General features: G+C 37.9%; 1 protein-coding gene and 1 pseudogene across 1 annotated transcript; both read right to left on the bottom strand.

Moving 5' to 3' along the window:
- Window positions 1-4,319: 4,319 nt before the first annotated feature.
- Window positions 4,320-5,281, bottom strand: LOC111531284 (annotated as a pseudogene).
- A 7,044-nt stretch (window positions 5,282-12,325) lies between these two features.
- On the bottom strand, window positions 12,326-12,851 carry LOC111531279 (growth-regulated protein homolog gamma-like). The gene is made up of 3 exons (XM_023198499.1): window positions 12,746-12,851; window positions 12,527-12,650; window positions 12,326-12,413 (listed from the first exon to the last, which is right to left on the bottom strand). Exons 1-3 carry the CDS (start codon window positions 12,849-12,851, stop codon window positions 12,326-12,328), a joined length of 318 nt encoding a protein of 105 aa, XP_023054267.1.
- Window positions 12,852-19,405: the final 6,554 nt, after the last annotated feature.

Here is a 19,405-nt window from a genome sequence, read left to right as displayed (position 1 = left end):
TAGCACTCATGTAGATATGACATATTGACCAATGAGAAAAAAAACAAAGTCTAGAAACAAACTATGCATATAAGAAATCTTGATTTATGACAGAGATTGAAAAATGATTAACATTTCAACACATGATACTGCACCAATTTGTAATCCATATGAAAATTAAAATTAAACTTCTACCTCACATTATAGAGAAAAATTAATTCTGAGTAGATTAGTTCTAAGTAAGAAAGACAAATCTACTTAATTTTTAGAACACAATGTAGAATATTTTGTGATTCTGAGAAGAGATTAGCCATAAGAGAAAAAATCATATCATAGAAAATTCACTTTAAAGCACACTGCAGAGACAACTTTGTGTCACATATATAAGTGACAAATGATTATCCAAAATATTTTTTACACTTTTATGAAAAAACTAATAGCACAACAGAACAAGTGGACAAAAGAAAGAAATTTCACAGAGGACCAATTACAAATGGTTCATAAATGTGAAAAGATATTCCACTTCATTTATAATAAGGAAAACGTAAATTAAAATTACTATATGATACCATTATATAGTAATTTAGCAACAGTTTTAAAAGCCTGACGATTTCAAGGGATGGCCAGTGGGTGGAGGAAAAGAAACTTTCATGAATTGCTTGTGGGTGTGGTAGATGAGTACAATCATTTTGAAAATAATTTTGTATGATTTTGTAAAGTTGAATATATGCATGCCATATAAGCCAGTAATTCCACCCTATATATATATCCTAAAGTATCTCTAAGACTTATATATCCAGGACCCAGCACAAAAAAAATGTTGAGAGCTATGCTATTAACACTAGCAAAACTGTAAGCAACTCAAATGTCCACACAGCAGTGGACCAGATAAGTGTTTGTGTTGTCACAAAATGTAATAGCAGTCATTGATTGAAATAAACCATCCTATATGAAATTCACAAATAAGTTCCTAAATGACAAAATTGGATAATATCTATGTAGCATTAGCTCATTTTTCCAAAGTTCAACGCAAATAAAATTAATAATCAATTATTTAGGATTTTACATATAGTTGTTTTGCACTAATATAAGTGGGAATGACTGACACTGAATTCAAGTTAAGGGTTAAGGTGCAAGGAGTGTGACAGGAAAGGAGAAAGATGAGATTTGGAATGGGTACAGAGAGTACTTCCAGTATCCTGCTAATATTCTTATCTTAAACATGGAAATGGGCATAATGGTTTATTTTGTTACTCTTCCTAAACCTTTGTGTGTGTGTGTGTATATGTATGTATGCACACATGCAAATAGTATACATATGCATATATATGCTTTATACAATCTTTAATATTAAATATTATTTTTATAAAGCATCTATTAATGCTTTCATATAGTATATGTTTCTATACAATCTTATACATCTATGACATATTGTGCAATTTAGAAAACTTTGTAAGCCTGCTACATTATATTGCAACTTTTGAATGTTCTTTGTCCAAGTATATAAAAGACTTCCCAATAATCTAGCATGATCAAAGTATTTTTAATGCTAGTCATGTGTCATTGCTTATTATAGATGTCATTGACTTCAAAAATCAATCTACACATTTTAGCTTATGCCCTACTCATGCTCCAATGTCAGATACTTTTTTTTGAGGCAGTTACGAGAATGGAATCTTGAAGATGGTAATTTTTTTCCTTCACCATTTAAGAATAATGCCCAAACCATTGGTCTCCTATATTGTTAGTCTGGTAAATTTTGCAAGCACTTCAGCTCTGAAAACTACTACTAGAGACTATTATCTTTGCCTCATGATTCCTACTTACATTATTTCTTTCAGCTACAGCAAGAAGCTTCAAGTATCAACTGGACATTTTTAATGAGTCTAGAAAAAAATTTTTTTAATCATATTCCAAATATATTATATTGAAACTCTCAGCTCTCACAAGCATCAGCTATGTGAGGTAAATACAGCAAAATCTGAATGAAAATAAAGACAGTCATATTGCCTAACCCTTAATTTACTATTTCAAATCAATGTAGCTGGCCACAATATTGGATTAAGAATTCAACATTAATAGAAATAGTCATGGAGAAATCACAGAATACCAATTATTTGCCAATATCATAATCAATATGAATTTATTGTGTTGCTACTATGAAATAGTGTTAGGCATAAAAGAGCATATATCCACTCCTTGAGGTTTTAATTGCAATCAAAACCATAATTACATAAGTATAAAAAAACTGCTTCAGTCCAGCAAAAATTTATCAGTATAATAATTAGGTGTAAGATTTCAGTTGAATGTAATAATTCCATCTGCTAACTAACACAAAAATAATCACCCTAGATTGACTTGAAATAATATTACTACCATCATCTCCCCCTTACTCTTCAGAAAGAGAAGTACAGACCCTGTAATCAGAATTTCAAGTTAAATAAATTTGTTCTGCCTCTATCTGGGCTTCTTTGATACTTCACAAACTGCATGCATGTCCTAATTTAATTTTAGATATTTCACAGCTTTTGTTATACTTAAAGTAAAAAAAAAAAAAAAAAATCTCTTTAGACCTGGTTTCTCTTTTATGTAATGTTAAATGCATAAAAGAAAAGGATACACTTTGTAAGGGCAGATAGCCAAAGAATGTGAGATCTCAGTAGGCATTTCTGATTTCAAACCTCGGTACACTCAGGACTATAGTGTTTGTCATCCACCACAATCTCAAGAGCACTTTTGTTGTCTTCTCCCTTTTCGTGGAAGAATGAAAAGAGAAACTTATCAAAGTGATGTTTGTCAGTTACAAGCTAATAAGAAAGTAGAATTTAGTTTTCCAGTTTTTTTGAGAGGAATGGAGATTGTACAATGTAAAAAATCTGTTGGTAAAGATACGAACTTTTTGCCTTCTTATTTCCTGGAGGTGGAACTACACAATTTTGAAGACTCCAATGACATCTGCAGTTAATGATTATTTAAAATATGCTCTCATAAGAAAGTCTGTATCTTTTTTAAATCCTAGTTAGTACTAAGCAGGAAATTAATATGCCTTAACATGTTTTCCTTTTATGTCAATTTGAATGATCATATTTAGGCTATTAATGGAATCTGCTATCTATTGATAAGCTATTAAGAAAACAGAGTTCAGAATAAATTAACTTATTGCAGTCAGGAGCAGTATGTTCAGCTTCACAGCTCTTAAAACTGAATTACTGAAAATGGAGTATGAACTCAAATTCTGTTTATTATTCTGTTAAATGACCTTGGTTAGATCACACTGAACACATTTTTTCCTTTATCAACATATCAAACCCTTTAAAGGAATAATTAATAGAATTGTAGATACAGTGCCACTTTATACGTAGCTTCAAAAATCGGAGTATCTCATTTGCTTTCATGGGGAAGATATCACTGAGTTGTATCAAAAAAATTCATAAAAGCTCAGCATACAGAGAAAAAGCTGAAGGACATTGCAAACAGAAGCATACTCCAAGAGGTAAAGTTTTGAGACAGAAAATGGCATATGAAGGAAAAGTCTCAACATATAATAGGATTGAATGACTTTTTAACATTCCACTGCTTGCTGACTTCTTGGTTTTTTTGCCAGGCAAAAACTCAATGAATCAGAAACACTATTCAGACACACTATCATTTTTTTTTTTTTTTTTTTTTTTTGAGATGGAGTCTCGCTCTGTCACCCAGGCTGGAGTGCAGTGGCGCAATCTCGGCTGCAAGCTACGCCTCCTGGGTTCATGCCATTCTCCTGCCTCAGCCTCCCAATTAGCTGGAACTACAGGCACCCACCACCACGCCTGGCTAATTTTTTGTATTTTTAGTAGAGACGGAGTTTCACTGTGTTAGCCCAGGATCAGACACTATCTTAATCTCTTTGAGTCATTATTCTCTGTGCACAAGGTAGAGATGATCAAATTGTGTGTTATGATAGTAGAAAATAAGTATACAAACATGAGATAAAAATGTTTTAAAAAGTTATATCTAACTTCACATTAATTTAGGATTTTTTTAAAAAAAAAGACATTCAGCATCAGGATCAGACTATTACATTTAGCTATCAACAGCTTGGATGAAAAAAAAAAAAATCTACATTAAAACCTTTGGTTGGAATGTTTTACACTTTGAACAGAACACAAACTAAAATAACCTGTTATACAATTAGTCACAAATACAGTCCTATTTTTGCCCATACACATGAGTATTTGTCTAAAACATGTCTTCTTTGTAGCAGCTAGGCCCTGCCACCACTGTGCTTGGCTGAGTTCACAAATCTGAAGCTTCCCTGTCAATTCTCCAGCTCTCCTCTTCTGCTAAGCTTTGTTCCCTGATTAAAATCTTCTGCCACTGCCACAGCTACTGCTGCTACTGGAAACACCATAGCCACCTTGATTTTATGCTTTGGCAAACTACTGGACTCCACCACTACAGGGGCCAGAGCTTCCACCTCCAAAGTTTCCTCCCTTCATGGGTCCAAAATTTGAAGACTAATTGTTGTAACTGCCAAAATCGTTGTAGCTTCTACCACCTCCAAAATTGCTTCCATCATTACCAAATCCATCATAGCTGTCCCCACTGACACCATATCCATGACCACCATGGCTGCCACCAAAGCCACTATGACCACTGAAGTTTCCTCCACAACCAAAGTTGTCATTTCCACCAAAACCACCTCCATGACCACCACCAATGTTACCAGAACCACTTCGCCTCTTTGACTAGAGGAAGCACTAGCCATCTCTTGCTTTGACAGGACTATCCTAGCTTCACAGTTGTGACCATTCACAGTGTGGTATTTCTGAATGACAATCTTATCCATGGAGTCGTGGTCGTCAAAGGTGACAAAGGCAAAGCCCCTTTTCTTGCCACTGCCTTGGTCAGTCATGATTTCAATCACTTCAATTTTCCCATACTGTTCAAAATAATCTCTTAGGTGATGTTCTTCACTGTCTTCTTTAATGCCATCAACAAATACCTTTTTCACAGATAAGTGGGCACCTGGTCTTTGAGAGTCTTCTCTTGAGACAGCTCTCTTTGGTTCCATGACTCTTCCATCTACCTTGTGTGGCCTTGCATCCATGGCTGCATCCACCTTCTCCATAGTGGCATAAGTGACAAACCCAAAGCCCCTGGAATGCTTGGTGTTTGAATCTCTCATTACTGCACCGTCCATGAGCATTCCCCAATGCTCAAAATGGCTCCTCAGGCTCTCATCTGTCGTTTCAAAGCTCGACCCTCCAATGAAGAGCTTCCTCAACTGTTTGGGTTCTTTAGGAGACTCTGACTTAGACATAATGGCAGGTTGAAGAGAGACTGCAATGATGCTTCTTCGGCAGCATCTACGGGCTGATTTAGGAGTTAATGGAAGTTATTGTAGAATTTGTCAAAAATATTGTGATTAGGTTTTCAAATACAGGTATCTATTTTGAGAAGGTTGACCCAATGTCAGATTGATAATAGGTTTAATATATTTAATTTGTAATGAATTGTAGACTCTTTAAATTACAAGGTTATCAGATTCTCAGGTTGGTTTCAAATAACTTACTGCGTAGCCATGATCTTCCAGCTGCTCTAAGGACAATACAAAACTTTAAATCACATTAAATACTCCATTAGAACTACCTTATAGCTCCCTTCTCAAAAATAATTGCTTATTCTGACAGGTACTAATAACAAAAATGAGTGACTGAGGCAAATATCTCAATCAATCAAGGTTTATTAAGCCAGCTTTAGGGCACTGATATATTAACAGTTTGGATACTTGTCCCCTCAAATCTCATGTTGAAATGCAATCCGCCGTGTTGGAGGTGGGACCTGGTGGGAGTAGTTTGGGTCATTGGGGCAGATTCTTCATAGCTTGGTGCTTTTCTCACAAAAGTGAGTGAGTTGGCCTGAGATTTCGCTGTTAAAAAGTGTGTGGTATATTCTCACTTGCTTTCTTTCTCGCTCCCACTCTCACCGTGAGGTATGTTGGGTCCCCCTTTGCCTTCTACCATGATTGTAAGCTTCCTGAGGATCATGATTGTAAGCTTCCTGAGGCTTCCTCACCAAAAGTAGATGCCAGCATCACACATCTTGTGTAATCATCATCATTGTGAGCCAATTTAATGTAGTTTCTTCATAAATTACCCAGTCTCTGATATTTCTTTACAGCAATGCAAGAATGGGGCAACAAGGTGTGGTCAGGAAAAACACAAGTGACAAACATCCAAAGACATTTTTAAGGGGTTTAGTATGTATACATTTACTTAAACAGGGGAAGGCATGTAGGAAGAATGGCAGATAAGCAATACAGCAAATGGTTACATTATCGTGAGACTTTAGTTAGTGCCCAGTAAATCTACGCTTTGCATGAGATAAGGGGAATGTTTGAAGAAAAAAATAGTAAAAGAAGAATCAATTATGTAAACATTTCTGGGGAGGTGGGGGAAAGATCAATCTCCTCTTGTCTTTGTTCTTCACCTGGGAACATAAGCTTGTAATCTACATCATCATTGTGGAATCTGTGGACTTGAAACAGACTTTAGTTTTAGACATGAGACCTTTTACCTTTTTGTGGAGATCTGGCTAATGCATTATGTTAGTAAGAGTTATTCATTTGGAAGAATGTGTTGCATGAATCAGCTTCCAGGCCTATCTTTCATTTTGGCATAAGGAGTTTGGGGGTCTTGAGATTTTTTTAAAATTTTCCTTCAGACACTATAAACAGTAGTAATAACAACCGTTTCCAGAGTGTTGCTTTGTACCAGTACTACTCTAAATACTTTTTGTGAATTAAGTTGAAACCTTACAACAACCCTACAAGGGTTATTTTTATTTTACAGATGAGGAAATCCAAACTTAGAGGAAGTAAGTCATTTGGCAAGGTCACAAGACATGGTAGAGATTTTTATTCCACACTTACTCCATGCTCATTCCAAGCATGTTTGTCTATGATGTCCATACCTTTCCTCTGGTCCACACTGCAGTGGTTATAGTGAAGGGTCAGAGAAGAATCCTGAGAAGCAGAAGGAAACCGTGGTTCTAGAATATGCACAAAAACAACTATGCCTGGTGGTTCATGTCATCATTTTTTGCAAGACTCCTGGACTAATGTTCAAAATCTTGATTCTCTTTCTTGTTTTGTATTTGTATAGTTCTGTCAGGGGAGTAGATTAAGTGGACTTGTATTTGTTTCTTGCCCACAGAGCAGATTTCTATGTGCTCTGACTTGCTGCTATGAGACCAGGTCCACTTGATCTGTTCGCCACTCCCTAGATCATCCTATGTTTCCCCATCAGACTATTGAAAGTAAAAGGCACATCCCAGTTACCTGTCACTATCAGTCTTAAGGCAGAGAATAAAATATTTCCACAGGGATACCACACACCCAGCTAAAGATAAGGCCCCAGATGTGGGCTTGTGGACTTAGAATTGGTATAGCTACATAAGCCTTTGTCTCGGTCTTTATGGGAAATCTAGTACAAATGAACTCCTGTCTTATAACTTTGATATTCCAGCAGAGGAAACATTGCCCAATCCTGCTATTGCAGAAGCTCCATCTCTCTATCTCTCACTTCCCACCAGTTTCTGGAAATCTCTAAGAGCAGATTTCAGGATAATTCTCAAATAAGGAATCATAATAACAGAGTGGGGTCATCCATCATTCCTTTTTCTCTTGTAATTTATTTGCTCCAAAAGTCTCAGGTACTGTTGACATTGTTGTTTGCCTCTCAGAGTCACAAGTCATGCTGTGTCACACTGCTCTAAGACTGATCTTTAAATGCAGATAACATCTGTTTTCTGCCCTCGTGATCTGGTGGCCATTCCCTCAAATACTGCTATCTGCCACCTGCTACCTTGATGTCCTAAATGGAGGTCTGCCTTGCACTCCAAATTTTCACAGATAATTTAATGTGGTACTCACTCTTGCTGTTACTGCTTGCTCCAATAATACATTGATATAAATGAGAGTGGGCTAGAGTACCAAAGATAAACATTGATCCAGGGACCCTCTCAAAGTTTTCCACCCAGACCTTCCTCTTGTTCTTCTGGTAATTCATGCCTTCCCACCAGTTATGTAATGAATCTTTTTTGGTTTGGTTTGAAGCTCTCCAGTCTGGAGAAAATACCTAAGTCTTCTTTTGTTTAATTTATAAACATTAACAATAGTTGCATGTATTGAAAACTAGCCAGAGCTGGCACCGTTTTGGTTCCTCCCACAATTTCAGACTTTTTTTCATAACATGTACATGCTTTTTAGCTTATAAAATGTGCTTCGAACACTGACTTTCAAAACCCTGTGGTAGGTTGAATAATGGCCCCCTAAAGATGTCATTGTCCTAATCCCTAGAACCAATAAATATATCACCTTATATTATAAAAAGGACTTTGTAGAAATGATGAAATTAAGAATACTGAAATGAGAATTTTATCCCCAATTATCCTGAGTGGGCCAGATATCATCACAGTGTTGTTATAGAAAAGATGCAGGAGGTATTAGAGTTAGACAGAAGGCAATGTGACAGAACAAAGGGACAGAAAGAAAGACGTGAAGAAGCTATGCATTGGAGATGCAGGGATATGCAGAAAGGAAGCCATAAGGCAAGGAATATAGACAGCCTTCCAAGTTGGAAAGATCAAAGAAACACATTCTCCCCTAGGACCTCCAGAACAAACCAGCCTGTGGATACTTTGACTTTAGCTCAGTGAAACTGATTTTTGTCTTCTGGTCTCCCAGAAATTCCAAAGCCACTAACACCTCTCAGGCACTGCTCAGCTCTTTGCATAAATAATTACAATGCATAAGTTTAGTAACAACTACAATAAGGTGTAACATTTTTAATACAATGAGAAAATATAGTTTTATTAAGAAACTTAACCTCAAGATCACACAAGAGGTGTTACAACTGGACTCTATTCCCTGATCCATCTAATTATTCACAGCCTATGTTCTTAATCACCATATGAACTGACCGCATCTTCTTTCTTCTTTCCATACGTCATTAATGAAGTCTATGTTGGGTTTTTAACCACATTTTAAAATCTAAAATTTACACACAGGGGATTCTGGATCCCAGGCAGATTTCCTACTGAATACCTCTCATTAAGTGTGTCAGGCCTCCTGCTTGCCTTGGGCCTTACCCCTGAGGTGATGCAATGAAAGTCACATCTATTGTCTCACACACTGGGACACACCCTTCATAGGGTAAGGAGAGGAATAGATGTTTCCTTCTGCTTGTAAAGGAGAAGGAAGAAGTTGTCGCACTACCCTCCTGAAAGGGTCTTCCTGGAAATGCAATGAGCTGGAGCCCTAACTCCAACCCTTTAGGATGTAAATACCTTTCCCCTGGAACCTAGTAGCCCTCTGCTCTTTACTTTGTGTGTCCTACTGATGTCTTTAGGGTCTGTGGGCTTCATCTCTTTTGATATGTAAATAGTTAGGAAGATGGCATTCCACTCTCCCCAGCACTTCAGGGCTTAATCTAGGGACCAAGTCCTGGATGTAACCATTGGGCTTTCTTAGGAGAGATTAGAGATATTTTATTACTCTTTTGGATCCATCCACTAACTGGAAAAAATGACTACAGCTTTAATTCTCATGGTCTGAGAATAGAAAAAGACTTTTCACAAGAACACTGAGGAATCCAAGGAAGTTTTATTTCCCACAGCCTAAAACATACGTCACTGAGTCAAGGATAAGTTGGTAATTGCATTTACAGAGCTTCCAGAATGGTTCACATTTGTTTATTGCTATACAATCTAAAAATTGTTTTTCCATCTCATCTTTTGTATTCTGAGAACATAACATTGGGGTTACATAGAGACCATTATACTCACTTTTCAGGGTTGGAAATAGAGTCTATAATCATTTCCTGACTACAGTTACCCAGCTGCTTAGGACAAGCCTGCACTTGCTCCCAGGCATCAGGCTGCCAACCTAGGCCCCTTCCCTCTGCTGCAGGCAATAAACTCGGGCTTAGGAGTCCAGGGACATGTACTGAATCAGAAACACACACACACACCCACCCACACACACACACACACACACACATACAAACACACATACAAAACCTTGCTCTCCCCTCCTCCACCAACTTGTCTCCTTTTTGGGTTTGGAAGGTGTTCTTTCCCAGATGGCTCAGATCTTTCCCTAACATGAGATGACAGCTTTTGTCCCTAATGTGGAGTCTAGGTACCCTCCTGCCATTCTGGGGCAATTTGAATTCAAATTTATAGTCTTAGAAAACATTTAAACCATTATCACACCTTTAAAGAACTGGATCTGCGTTCCATTCAGTAGTTATTATCTCTCCATTAAGGTTGGAAAATAAAACCTTTCTCAACTAGACCTTTACACAAGTAAAGTACTCAGGCACTCACTTTTTCTTTTTCTTTTTTCCATTGTACAAATTACTTGAGTTCTAAAGAAGAATCCACTTTACTGTAAGGTAGCTACCAGCTTCATTAAGAAAAAAATGCATAATTGGAAAACCATTAACAGCTTAATTTGAATGAGAGCTTTTTTAAACATTTCTATTAAAATTGGAAAAATTTTAAAGTTGTAAAATTGAATAATAGGTTGGTTGCAGTGAAACAAGATGGATATTTTACATAAAACATGTATTTTAAAGGTGGGGATCTGCCTTTGAAAAAGCATCAAATATGCTTTCTTGAACAAGAGAGAAACAAGGGAAGTGCTGCCTAGTGACAACTGTCCAGTGGGCCTGAGACATGGTATGTTATGAAGTCCTACCATCTTGAGTACTCAAGAAAAACAAAAGGTTGAAAAGTATGAAACAAAACTAGGCATGATATTTTTTGGAAAGGTTTTATTTTCATGGTTTTCTTCTGCTAAAATACATCAATAAATAAGCTCTATTATTCCAAATCATAGAGGAGCATTACATAATTAATACAAAACAAAGCATCATGTCTCACAAGGAAGACATAAAATATCCAAAGGATAATTACAACATTGTAGTTTTTACAGCTTCAACATCAGAAATCTTGACAGTTTTGATAAATAACAACTGACATTCTTCTAAACAGTTACAAAAATAGATGGGACATACATGCATTTATCTTAACAGTGATCTGACTATTAGCTTGGATCCCCACTATTTATTTTTAGCTGCTATCACAGTGTCTGGCATGATGTGATCTCTTCCCCACCGTTTAATTAATGGAGAATATGTAAAATCCATCATCATCAAGTTAGATGACAGTAAGGACTGAACTTTGGTTTAACACAAAAATATCTTTGAAAATGACAGTACAGTGAGTTACCAAACACATTCACATCTTTCAATATCAGAAAGAACCTTAATAGACAAGCTTTGAAAAATATATACATACATACATACATATATAAATAATTAGAAGTACCTTCATAAGAAGCAGTTAAACACATTAAACACAGTCCAAGTGCGCCCAGGAGCTAATTGTTTTTCTTCTTTCACTTTGATTCCCTTAAGAATAGACCTCCTTTAGGAATTGTAGCAGATACGCTTCCTCCTTCTCTCTAGGTCAGTGTTGTCACTGTGATGAAAAAATGCTGTTAGTAGCTACTCAGGAAACTGACCCCACAGATCCTTTTTCCCACCTTAGATCCTTACCTTCTAGGGTTTTTCAAACGTGATCGTTCCTCCTAGCCCACACTAAGTGATTATTACTTGCACAAAAGTTGTTCTGTGTAGCAAAATAAAGCCCCAGGCTCCCGGACGCTATTTAACTAGAAATAGTGGACCTGTGGTCACAATTGTATTATTTGCTTCAAAAAGTGAAACAAAGGTTATACACAGGTTAAAAATCTACGTTCATGACTTCACATAAGGTTCACAGCAAACCTTTTGAAGTAGCTATTACTGTTTTCAGATTTTGTTAAGACTCAGGATACTGACAGGTAGAGCCCGGACATGAACGACTCATGAGGGAGGGTCTGACTGGAAAGTCTCTACTTTTCACCAGGGAGAGTTAAGAGTCCCACTGTGCCCCAAATCAGGGGGGTTCACTTTTCAGGTCTGATGCCCATGAGGGAGTGAAATAAACATCCTGAAATAGGTAGGAGTCATTTTAGCATCATTAGCCAAATTCACATAATCTTAAAGAAAGGCACATTTACCCTCACTTATTTCAGTAGGGGTTAGGCCCGGGAACGGAGGACACTGAAATACTGAAATATCCTCTGGCACCAGAGCAGATTAATAACCTTAATGGCAACTTTAACTGTGAAAATAATAATCATATTTCTAGTCCTTCAACTAACCCCTGGGTTTCCCTTATTTTATTTTTTGGAGCCAGATGCCAGTATTTCTGACCAACGGCCCCAGTCACCTGTGTACGTGGAAACCATAACTCACCTATTCAGCATCTTTTTGATGATTTTCTGAAACATGGGTGCTGCGGGGTTGAGACACACTTTCTGCCCATTTTTGAGTGTGGCTCTGCAGAGGGAAGGGAATCCCGTGAGGCAGGAGGTCGGGCTGGGGACAGGGTTGGGGCAGCAGGAGGGTCTGGGACGCGGGCAGTGGCAGCGGTAGCGCGCGGCGGGACTAACATGACTTCGGTTTGGGCGCAGTGGGGTCCAGGGAACGTCAGGTTCACACTTCGGATGTTCTTGGGGTGAATTCCCTGCAGGGTCTGCAAGCACTGGCAGCGCAGTTCAGAGACCACGGGCGCTCCTACGGAAGAGACTTGCTGGGTGAGCAGCACTGTTGGCGCGGGGCGTCACCCCAGCCGTGTCGCTCCCCGGGGACCCCAGGGCGCCGGGACCCACCTGCCGCGCGCCGGCCGGCGGCCATCAGGAGCACGAGCAGCAGTAGCAGCGCCACCCGCAGGAGCCGGAGAGGGCCTGGGGCAGCGTGGGGTGCGGCGCAGGTCATCAGGCTCAGAAGGCTGGTCCGGCGGCGGTGCGAGGAGCAGGGGAACTGACAGCGAGGTGCCTGCAGCCCAGGCTCTGTGGCTGCGCAAGATCGGTGAACCCTTTTAATGCACGGTTGGGGCTGAAAAGTCTGGAAACCCCGGATCAGGGAAATTCTCGGAGCTCCAGGTCGATCTGGAGTACAGAAGAAAAGGGCTGACCCTGCCCCCTGGGTGGTGGGTGGTGGGCGGTGGCTGGTTACCCACTGGTGCCGCCTCCCCGGTTCGCCTTCCAGAGTAACTCCCGTGGACTATGGGATATTCGCTTTCTGCCCCAAATCCCTGGAAAAGCATTGAGTACACCTCGCTGGAAATACCGCCTGCGGGGAAGGACCCTGGACAGGGAGGAGAGTAAGAGCTGGCGCGGATCCCTGAGAACCACAGCAAGGGAGTCGCGAACTCTTTAGAAGACAGTGATAACTACTTAGTTAATAGGGTTGGGATGGGGGATTTAAGAGGAATTAAGGAGGACCTTGAAGGGTAGATTTGGTTTAGCTAGCTATCTTCTAGACATCGTATCGCTATCTAATTAACCTCTCTGTGTCTATTCTGTCTCTGCTTTTCGGTTTAGCATATTTCACATATATCTGAAATCAATGCTCCCTGTAAAAATACAGCAGCCATCATGTCAGATTCCAGAGAAGAATGTTCTGCTTGTTCCTTGTGTTGCATATTCTCTAATCACACTCAGAACATCTTCTTTACGTTTCCCATTTGGTGGCAACAGATTATCAGTGTCAAAAGTCGAATTCAGTGTTAGTTTCAGTGGAAGCCCAGGCTGTAACATGACCTTTTTTTCCCCCTATCCTGCATAACTTCCTTCTTCCCTCTGAAATACTGGAACTTCCAAAAGTCCCTAGAGATCTCCTTCTCCCCCTACCAGAAGTTCAGATTTGATATATGACATAATGGGATTGGCTATCACTCTGAAGCTGGGCACTGGCTGTCACTCCCATATGTTACAGATTTGATCTATGACATAAGGGACTTGCTGGGTCCAGCAGCCTCATGGACTATTTCTGGTTCTCTGTCTTTGGACCCGGAACAGCACATGACACTGGGGAGTGGGTACCTGGTGTGCAAGCACTCTTCCCACTGAAGCAGCAGATGTCCATTCAGATGAAATACGAACACCAGATCCCACATAGAGGCACATTCCATTTACTATCAGACTCTCTGGTATTTGATGTTGGACCTGCTTTCTCTGGAAACATAGGCATTGCGCTTTCTGATCATGAATTTCAGCCTTTTAACCCGACTTCTCTATCACTTTTTCTACCGTTTTAGAAAATTTATTTTGATTCATCATCAGGTTTTAGAGGGTTTTAGTGTGAATCTCCAAGTCAGTTTCAGACCTCTCTGAGACATGGAGTAAAACAGAGAGAAGAGAGGAGAAAGGAATGGCCTCTGCCTAGAGTACAGAGCTCTGCACAGCCCAGTTCAAGGTATAAGAGCTCTTGTAGCCAAACACAGGGCAATACAACTTGGCTGCCTGCACTCAGTTGCAGAGCATCACCTGCAGATTGTTTAACCTCTGTGTGCTAAGCCTAAGGTAGTTATGAGAAATGAGTCAATATTTGTAAGAGTCATCATGGATTAAGTGTCTTATAAAAGTTTTTTAAATAAAGAAAATGGAAATAGCTTTTCCCAATGTTGCCTAAACAGAAAACCAATCTGCTATGAATTATTCTATAAAGAAGAAAAGAGGATCTAATAAAAGGTTCACTCCCTAATTTTTTTTACATTTAAAATTTTCTGCATCCCTACTGCCACCCAACTGTACTTAGCTATACACAGCACCATATAGAGCAGTGTGAGTCCTTAAGAAATCAAAGCAGGTCCTAGAATGATGGCTATTCATATAAATGCAATCTCAGTGTCCAAAATGTCCTCGTAGCTACTGGTGCTCACAGGGACCTGTGCTGTCATTACAGTAATCTTGGGCAAGGGGTGGAAAGGTGTGCTAGAATGTTGTGTTGCTTTAAAACAGATCCTATCATTAGTATTTCTGTTCCGATCTTTTTCAATTATTTCCTTTTGCACATTTTCCTGATTACTTAAATTCCATGGCAGAAAGGATACAAGAAAAGCCTTGGCCCAATGGAGGACAGAATACAAAGTGCCCTAAATGTCTTCAGCTGTTTCAAGCTATAATAAATGCTGCAAATTTCTAAGTTAAAAAAAAAAATAAAAGCAACACACACACACACACACACACAAACACAAACTCGAGGCTGCTCTCCCTATGGAACAGCTGTTCTTTTGCTTCTGTGTTTCTCTAATAAACTTGCTTTCACTTAAAAGATCAATTAAAAAATAAACTCAGGAATTTACAAAAAATTAACATGAAATTACATTTTCCATATCTGACTTTCAGAAAGGAAGATACATCTGTACTTTACTAGGAGATGCACTTAGATGGGAGGGGGGACATATTTTACTGTTGAGACAGATCCTTGATTTATTTTATAGCCCCAGTTTCAAACATTTTATCTGTAAAAAGAAGTTTAAATATAAAAGCTCCATCTTATTTATTGGAAAAGATGTTCAAAATCCATGACTATATTAAAAAATACTTGAGCATGATCCTAAGAGAAAAGCCCAGAGAATTAAGAAATTCACATTTGTATTGGGGGTATGAAATGACGTATAACTTCCAGGTTATAAAGTATGTGACTCGCTCATGAATGATTGAGAGGTTGTGTGATTACCCCTTTTATTATTACCCTTTTTGGGGGATTTGATGATAAACTGGCTTAGAAATATGAAAGTGATTCTTTAAAATTTGTGTTTTGTTTCCTAATGGTAGTTGTAATACATGTTCATTGTATAAAGTTTATCATGGTCAGCAAGGCATGAAGAGTTTTTTTCTCTCTCTAATCTCTCTTCACATTTCTCTATGAAACCGACTTTAATGGGTTGCTGAAAATTTGCTTGCTTTTGTTCAGTAAACATAGGAGTTAATAGCACATCATAGGTTTACATACTCCTATTGTGGATTATGTACTCTGCAGGAAAGCTGTAAAACTTCATCCCTGTTTGTCTCCAATGACTCTGGTTCATACTAAGCACTCTACATATACTTGTTGAAATAATGCACAAATGAATGGCGTTGGGCCACTGTTTTAGAATCAAAGTGTCCTGAGGTGAGTACATATGGAAATTGCCCTTGAAGGACTGCAGCATGTCCTTGTTTTTTGTTACCTTTTTCACCTTTCAGTACTGAATAAAACCTCTCAGTAGACCTAAGTAAACCCAGATGATACAGCTGGGCCAGAGCCAGAGTTTAAATTTTAGAGTAAGAGCTAAGGAAAAGTATCTTACCTGGGACAGCTCATTTCAGAATATGAACCTTGGCTTAGATATCGCTGAAGCTAATTTCTGCCAAGTTCAAAGAACACAGATGGGACCTGCAAGGGCATTCAAAGCCAGAAGACCTGAGCTGCTTAAGTCTGGAACAGAATAGGGGAAATGTCAGAAATAAAACAAGGGAGTTTGTCCCAGATGGAGCTGGAGTATCTGTGCTTGGCATTTATGGATCATCTGTCTCATGGCGGATGGGAGGAACCAGCTAATTCAAGGTTCATCATATAGACAGAAAGTGAGAAGATAATAGGTACATTTCCCACATGCTTTTAAATTAATCTATGTGTATAAGGCACAGTGATAAATTTAGTAGAAGAGATAAAGTTGGATAAAGTCCAACTTCTAATGCAAAATTCTATTTAGCCTGTCTACTTTCTTTTGCAATGCTAGATTATTTATTTTTCTGTTTCTGGCATGATAATCTGATGATATGATCAGTCTACAAGTACTTAAAATCATTCGGATATCATTGAGAATCATCCAATATATTAGATTTTGCCAGTTTTCTTGGGGGGTAAGGGGGTGGTTATTGGCTTTTAAAAGTGTTTTATACATTGTTTTGCCGCTCCATTTTCCTCAGATCCTTTCCTGAGCTATTCGGAACTGGTTATTAATTAAATAAATGATACTATGATCACATAATGTAAAAAAAAAATCTGAAATACAGGACTGCCAAAATTGCAAAAGAGTAAGGAAATGAGAAAACTTCTCTTGGAAATAATTACATAATAAATTTTTTTTGGAAATTAAACATCATTATGACTTGACATTCTGGAAACAACATTAAGCAAGCTGAGAGATGAATGTATAAACCACAAATGGAAAAATAGCATACACAGCATAAAACACAGACTTCAGCTAAGAAAAGTTTGAATAATCATGAAATCTTGACTTAAATATACTGCCATAGTATTTTTCAACGTTCCTTATCCTCTAATTTTTGGTCAGGAATACTTTTGGTTTAGTTTTTTTCTTTCTGGGCTCTGTCCATATATTCAGAAGAGACTTCTGAACAACCCTGATTTCAGAGGGATGATTTTGTTGGTGTGTGACTGAGCTAGTTCATTGATTGACATTTTTGAAGTAGTTAAGGATACTAAAGAAATACAAGATTTAATTACATACTATGGAAATTATGGTGAAAGTGGAGACACGAGAACTTGGTTGTGTATAATATACCATCTGTATGTTGCACATTAGAGTAAACATCTACTATCAAATAATATTTAGTGAGCATATATTGTCACATCTGTGTATGATTGGACTATGTGAATGAACAGATGAGGGGAACTCTTAATAGAGTCCCTAATAGTTACAAATGTGACTGTAATGAAATGCCAAACAAATCACTTATGAGACAAATGGCATGAGCATGTCTTAATGTCTGTAAATGACTTGGCAAGATCTGTGAGCCTAGCATGGTCAGGAGTTGGGAAAACAGTATTTTTAATGTTCAACCAACTTTCTGTTGGCTGAATGCCTTATCGTCAACGCTAAACTGCATCGTTACATTGTATTGCTAACTACAGTATTATTCCTCTTCATGTAGTTAATATTTGACAAACATTTTTTAGCTCCTATTCTATTATGCATTTTTCTGAAATATGGAATGAAGAGATGGAGTAGGCTTGGCCCTTATTGGCTGTTTTACAGTAGAAAAACAGTCAGATAAATGAGCAATCCCAGTGCAATTTAATAGGTATTGTGATGGAGGTAAGTACAAATTGCTTCATTCTTTATTTCCTAATAGTCCCTATAGTCAGCCCTAGAATGAGAAAAGAAGATTAATTCTCCAACACAGCTTATTAGTAAAACTGATTGTTCCAACTCTGCTTGTTGCCTGCCTTGCTTTCAGATTTTATTGCCTGTCATCACAAATGCTGCAGTCCATGAGAAATTTTGTTAAATGTAATGCGCAATTATCAAGTCAAAGTATGCAGGGTATCTATCACCAAAGTCAAATACATTTTTGTTAAGCACAGTCATCCTACTCTGCTCCCAAACATTGAATTTCTTCCATTTGTCTTACCGTAGGCTTATACTCTTTAACCCACTTTTTTTTTCATTCTTTCCTTTCCCTCCCTTTCACGCTTCTCAGTATCTCTAATTTATTTTACTTCTCCCTGCCTTCATGTGTTCAAATTTTTAGCTTCTACATATAAATGAGAACATGCAATATGTGTCTATAAGTGCCTGGTTCATTTCACTTAAGATAATGATCTCCAGTTCCACTCATGTTTCTGTAATTGACATAATTTCATTCTTTTTGTGGCTGAATAGTATTCTTATGTATAGATATTTCCTTTATTTATTCAACTGTTGATGGACAATTAGGTTGATTATACATCTTTTCTATTGTGAGCAGTCAGTCCTGCAATAAACATGTGAGTGCTGATATCCCTTTGATATATTGATTTATTTTCCTTTGGGTAGATACCCAGGGGTGGGATTGCTGGATCAAATGGTAATCTTATTTTTAGCTTTGTGAGAAATTTTCATACTGTTTTCCATAGTGACTGTACTAGTTTACACTTCCATGAACAGTGCATAAAAGTTCTCTTTTCTCTGCATTCTCCCCAACATCTGTCATTTTTTGTCTTTTTGATAATAGCCATTCTGATTGGGTTAAGATTATACCTCATTGTGGGTTTGATTTGCATTTCTCTGATAATTAGTGATGTTGAGTATGTTTTCATATACCTGTTGATTGTTTGTCTTCTTTTGAGAAATGTCTCATTTCCTTTGCCCACTTTTTTAATGGTATCATTCATTTTTTTCCTGTTAAGTTGTTTTTCTTGTATAGTCTGGATACTAGTCCACTGTTGAAAGACTAGCTTGCAAAGCATTCTCCCGTTTGACAGGTTGTTTCTTTCCTCTATTTACTACTTCTTTTGCTGTACAGAAGCTTTTTATTTTAATTAAGTGCCATTTATTTATTTTTATTTTTCTTGTCTGTGCTTTTGAAATCTTAGTCATAAATTATTTGCTTAGACCAATATCCAGGAGAGTTTTTCCCAGATTTTCTTCTAATATTTTTGTAGTTTCAGGTTTTATAGCTAAATGTTTAAAGTTTTTGTGGGTTTTTTTTTTTTTTTTTTTTTTTTTTTTTTTTTTTTTTTTTTTTGCTTATGTTGAGGATTAGGAGTCCACT

This window comes from Piliocolobus tephrosceles, chromosome 3, assembly GCF_002776525.5.
Source record: "Piliocolobus tephrosceles isolate RC106 chromosome 3, ASM277652v3, whole genome shotgun sequence".
NCBI classification, from domain to species: Eukaryota; Metazoa; Chordata; class Mammalia; order Primates; family Cercopithecidae; genus Piliocolobus; species Piliocolobus tephrosceles.
The sequence above is the reverse complement of the archived record's forward strand: the minus strand, read 5'-3'. Positions and strand labels throughout refer to the sequence as shown.

Bases quoted from the DNA above. Each gene is read 5' to 3' on its own strand.
- LOC111531279 (XM_023198499.1), bottom strand. From the start codon at position 12,851: ATGACCTGCGCCGCACCCCACGCTGCCCCAGGCCCTCTCCGGCTCCTG. The intron at 12,651-12,745 runs GTGGGTCCCGGC...TCTCTTCCGTAG, and splicing joins CGCCGGCCGGCGCGCGGCAG to GAGCGCCCGTGGTCTCTGAA. The intron at 12,414-12,526 runs GTTAGTCCCGCC...TTCCCTCTGCAG, and splicing joins TGCGCCCAAACCGAAGTCAT to AGCCACACTCAAAAATGGGC.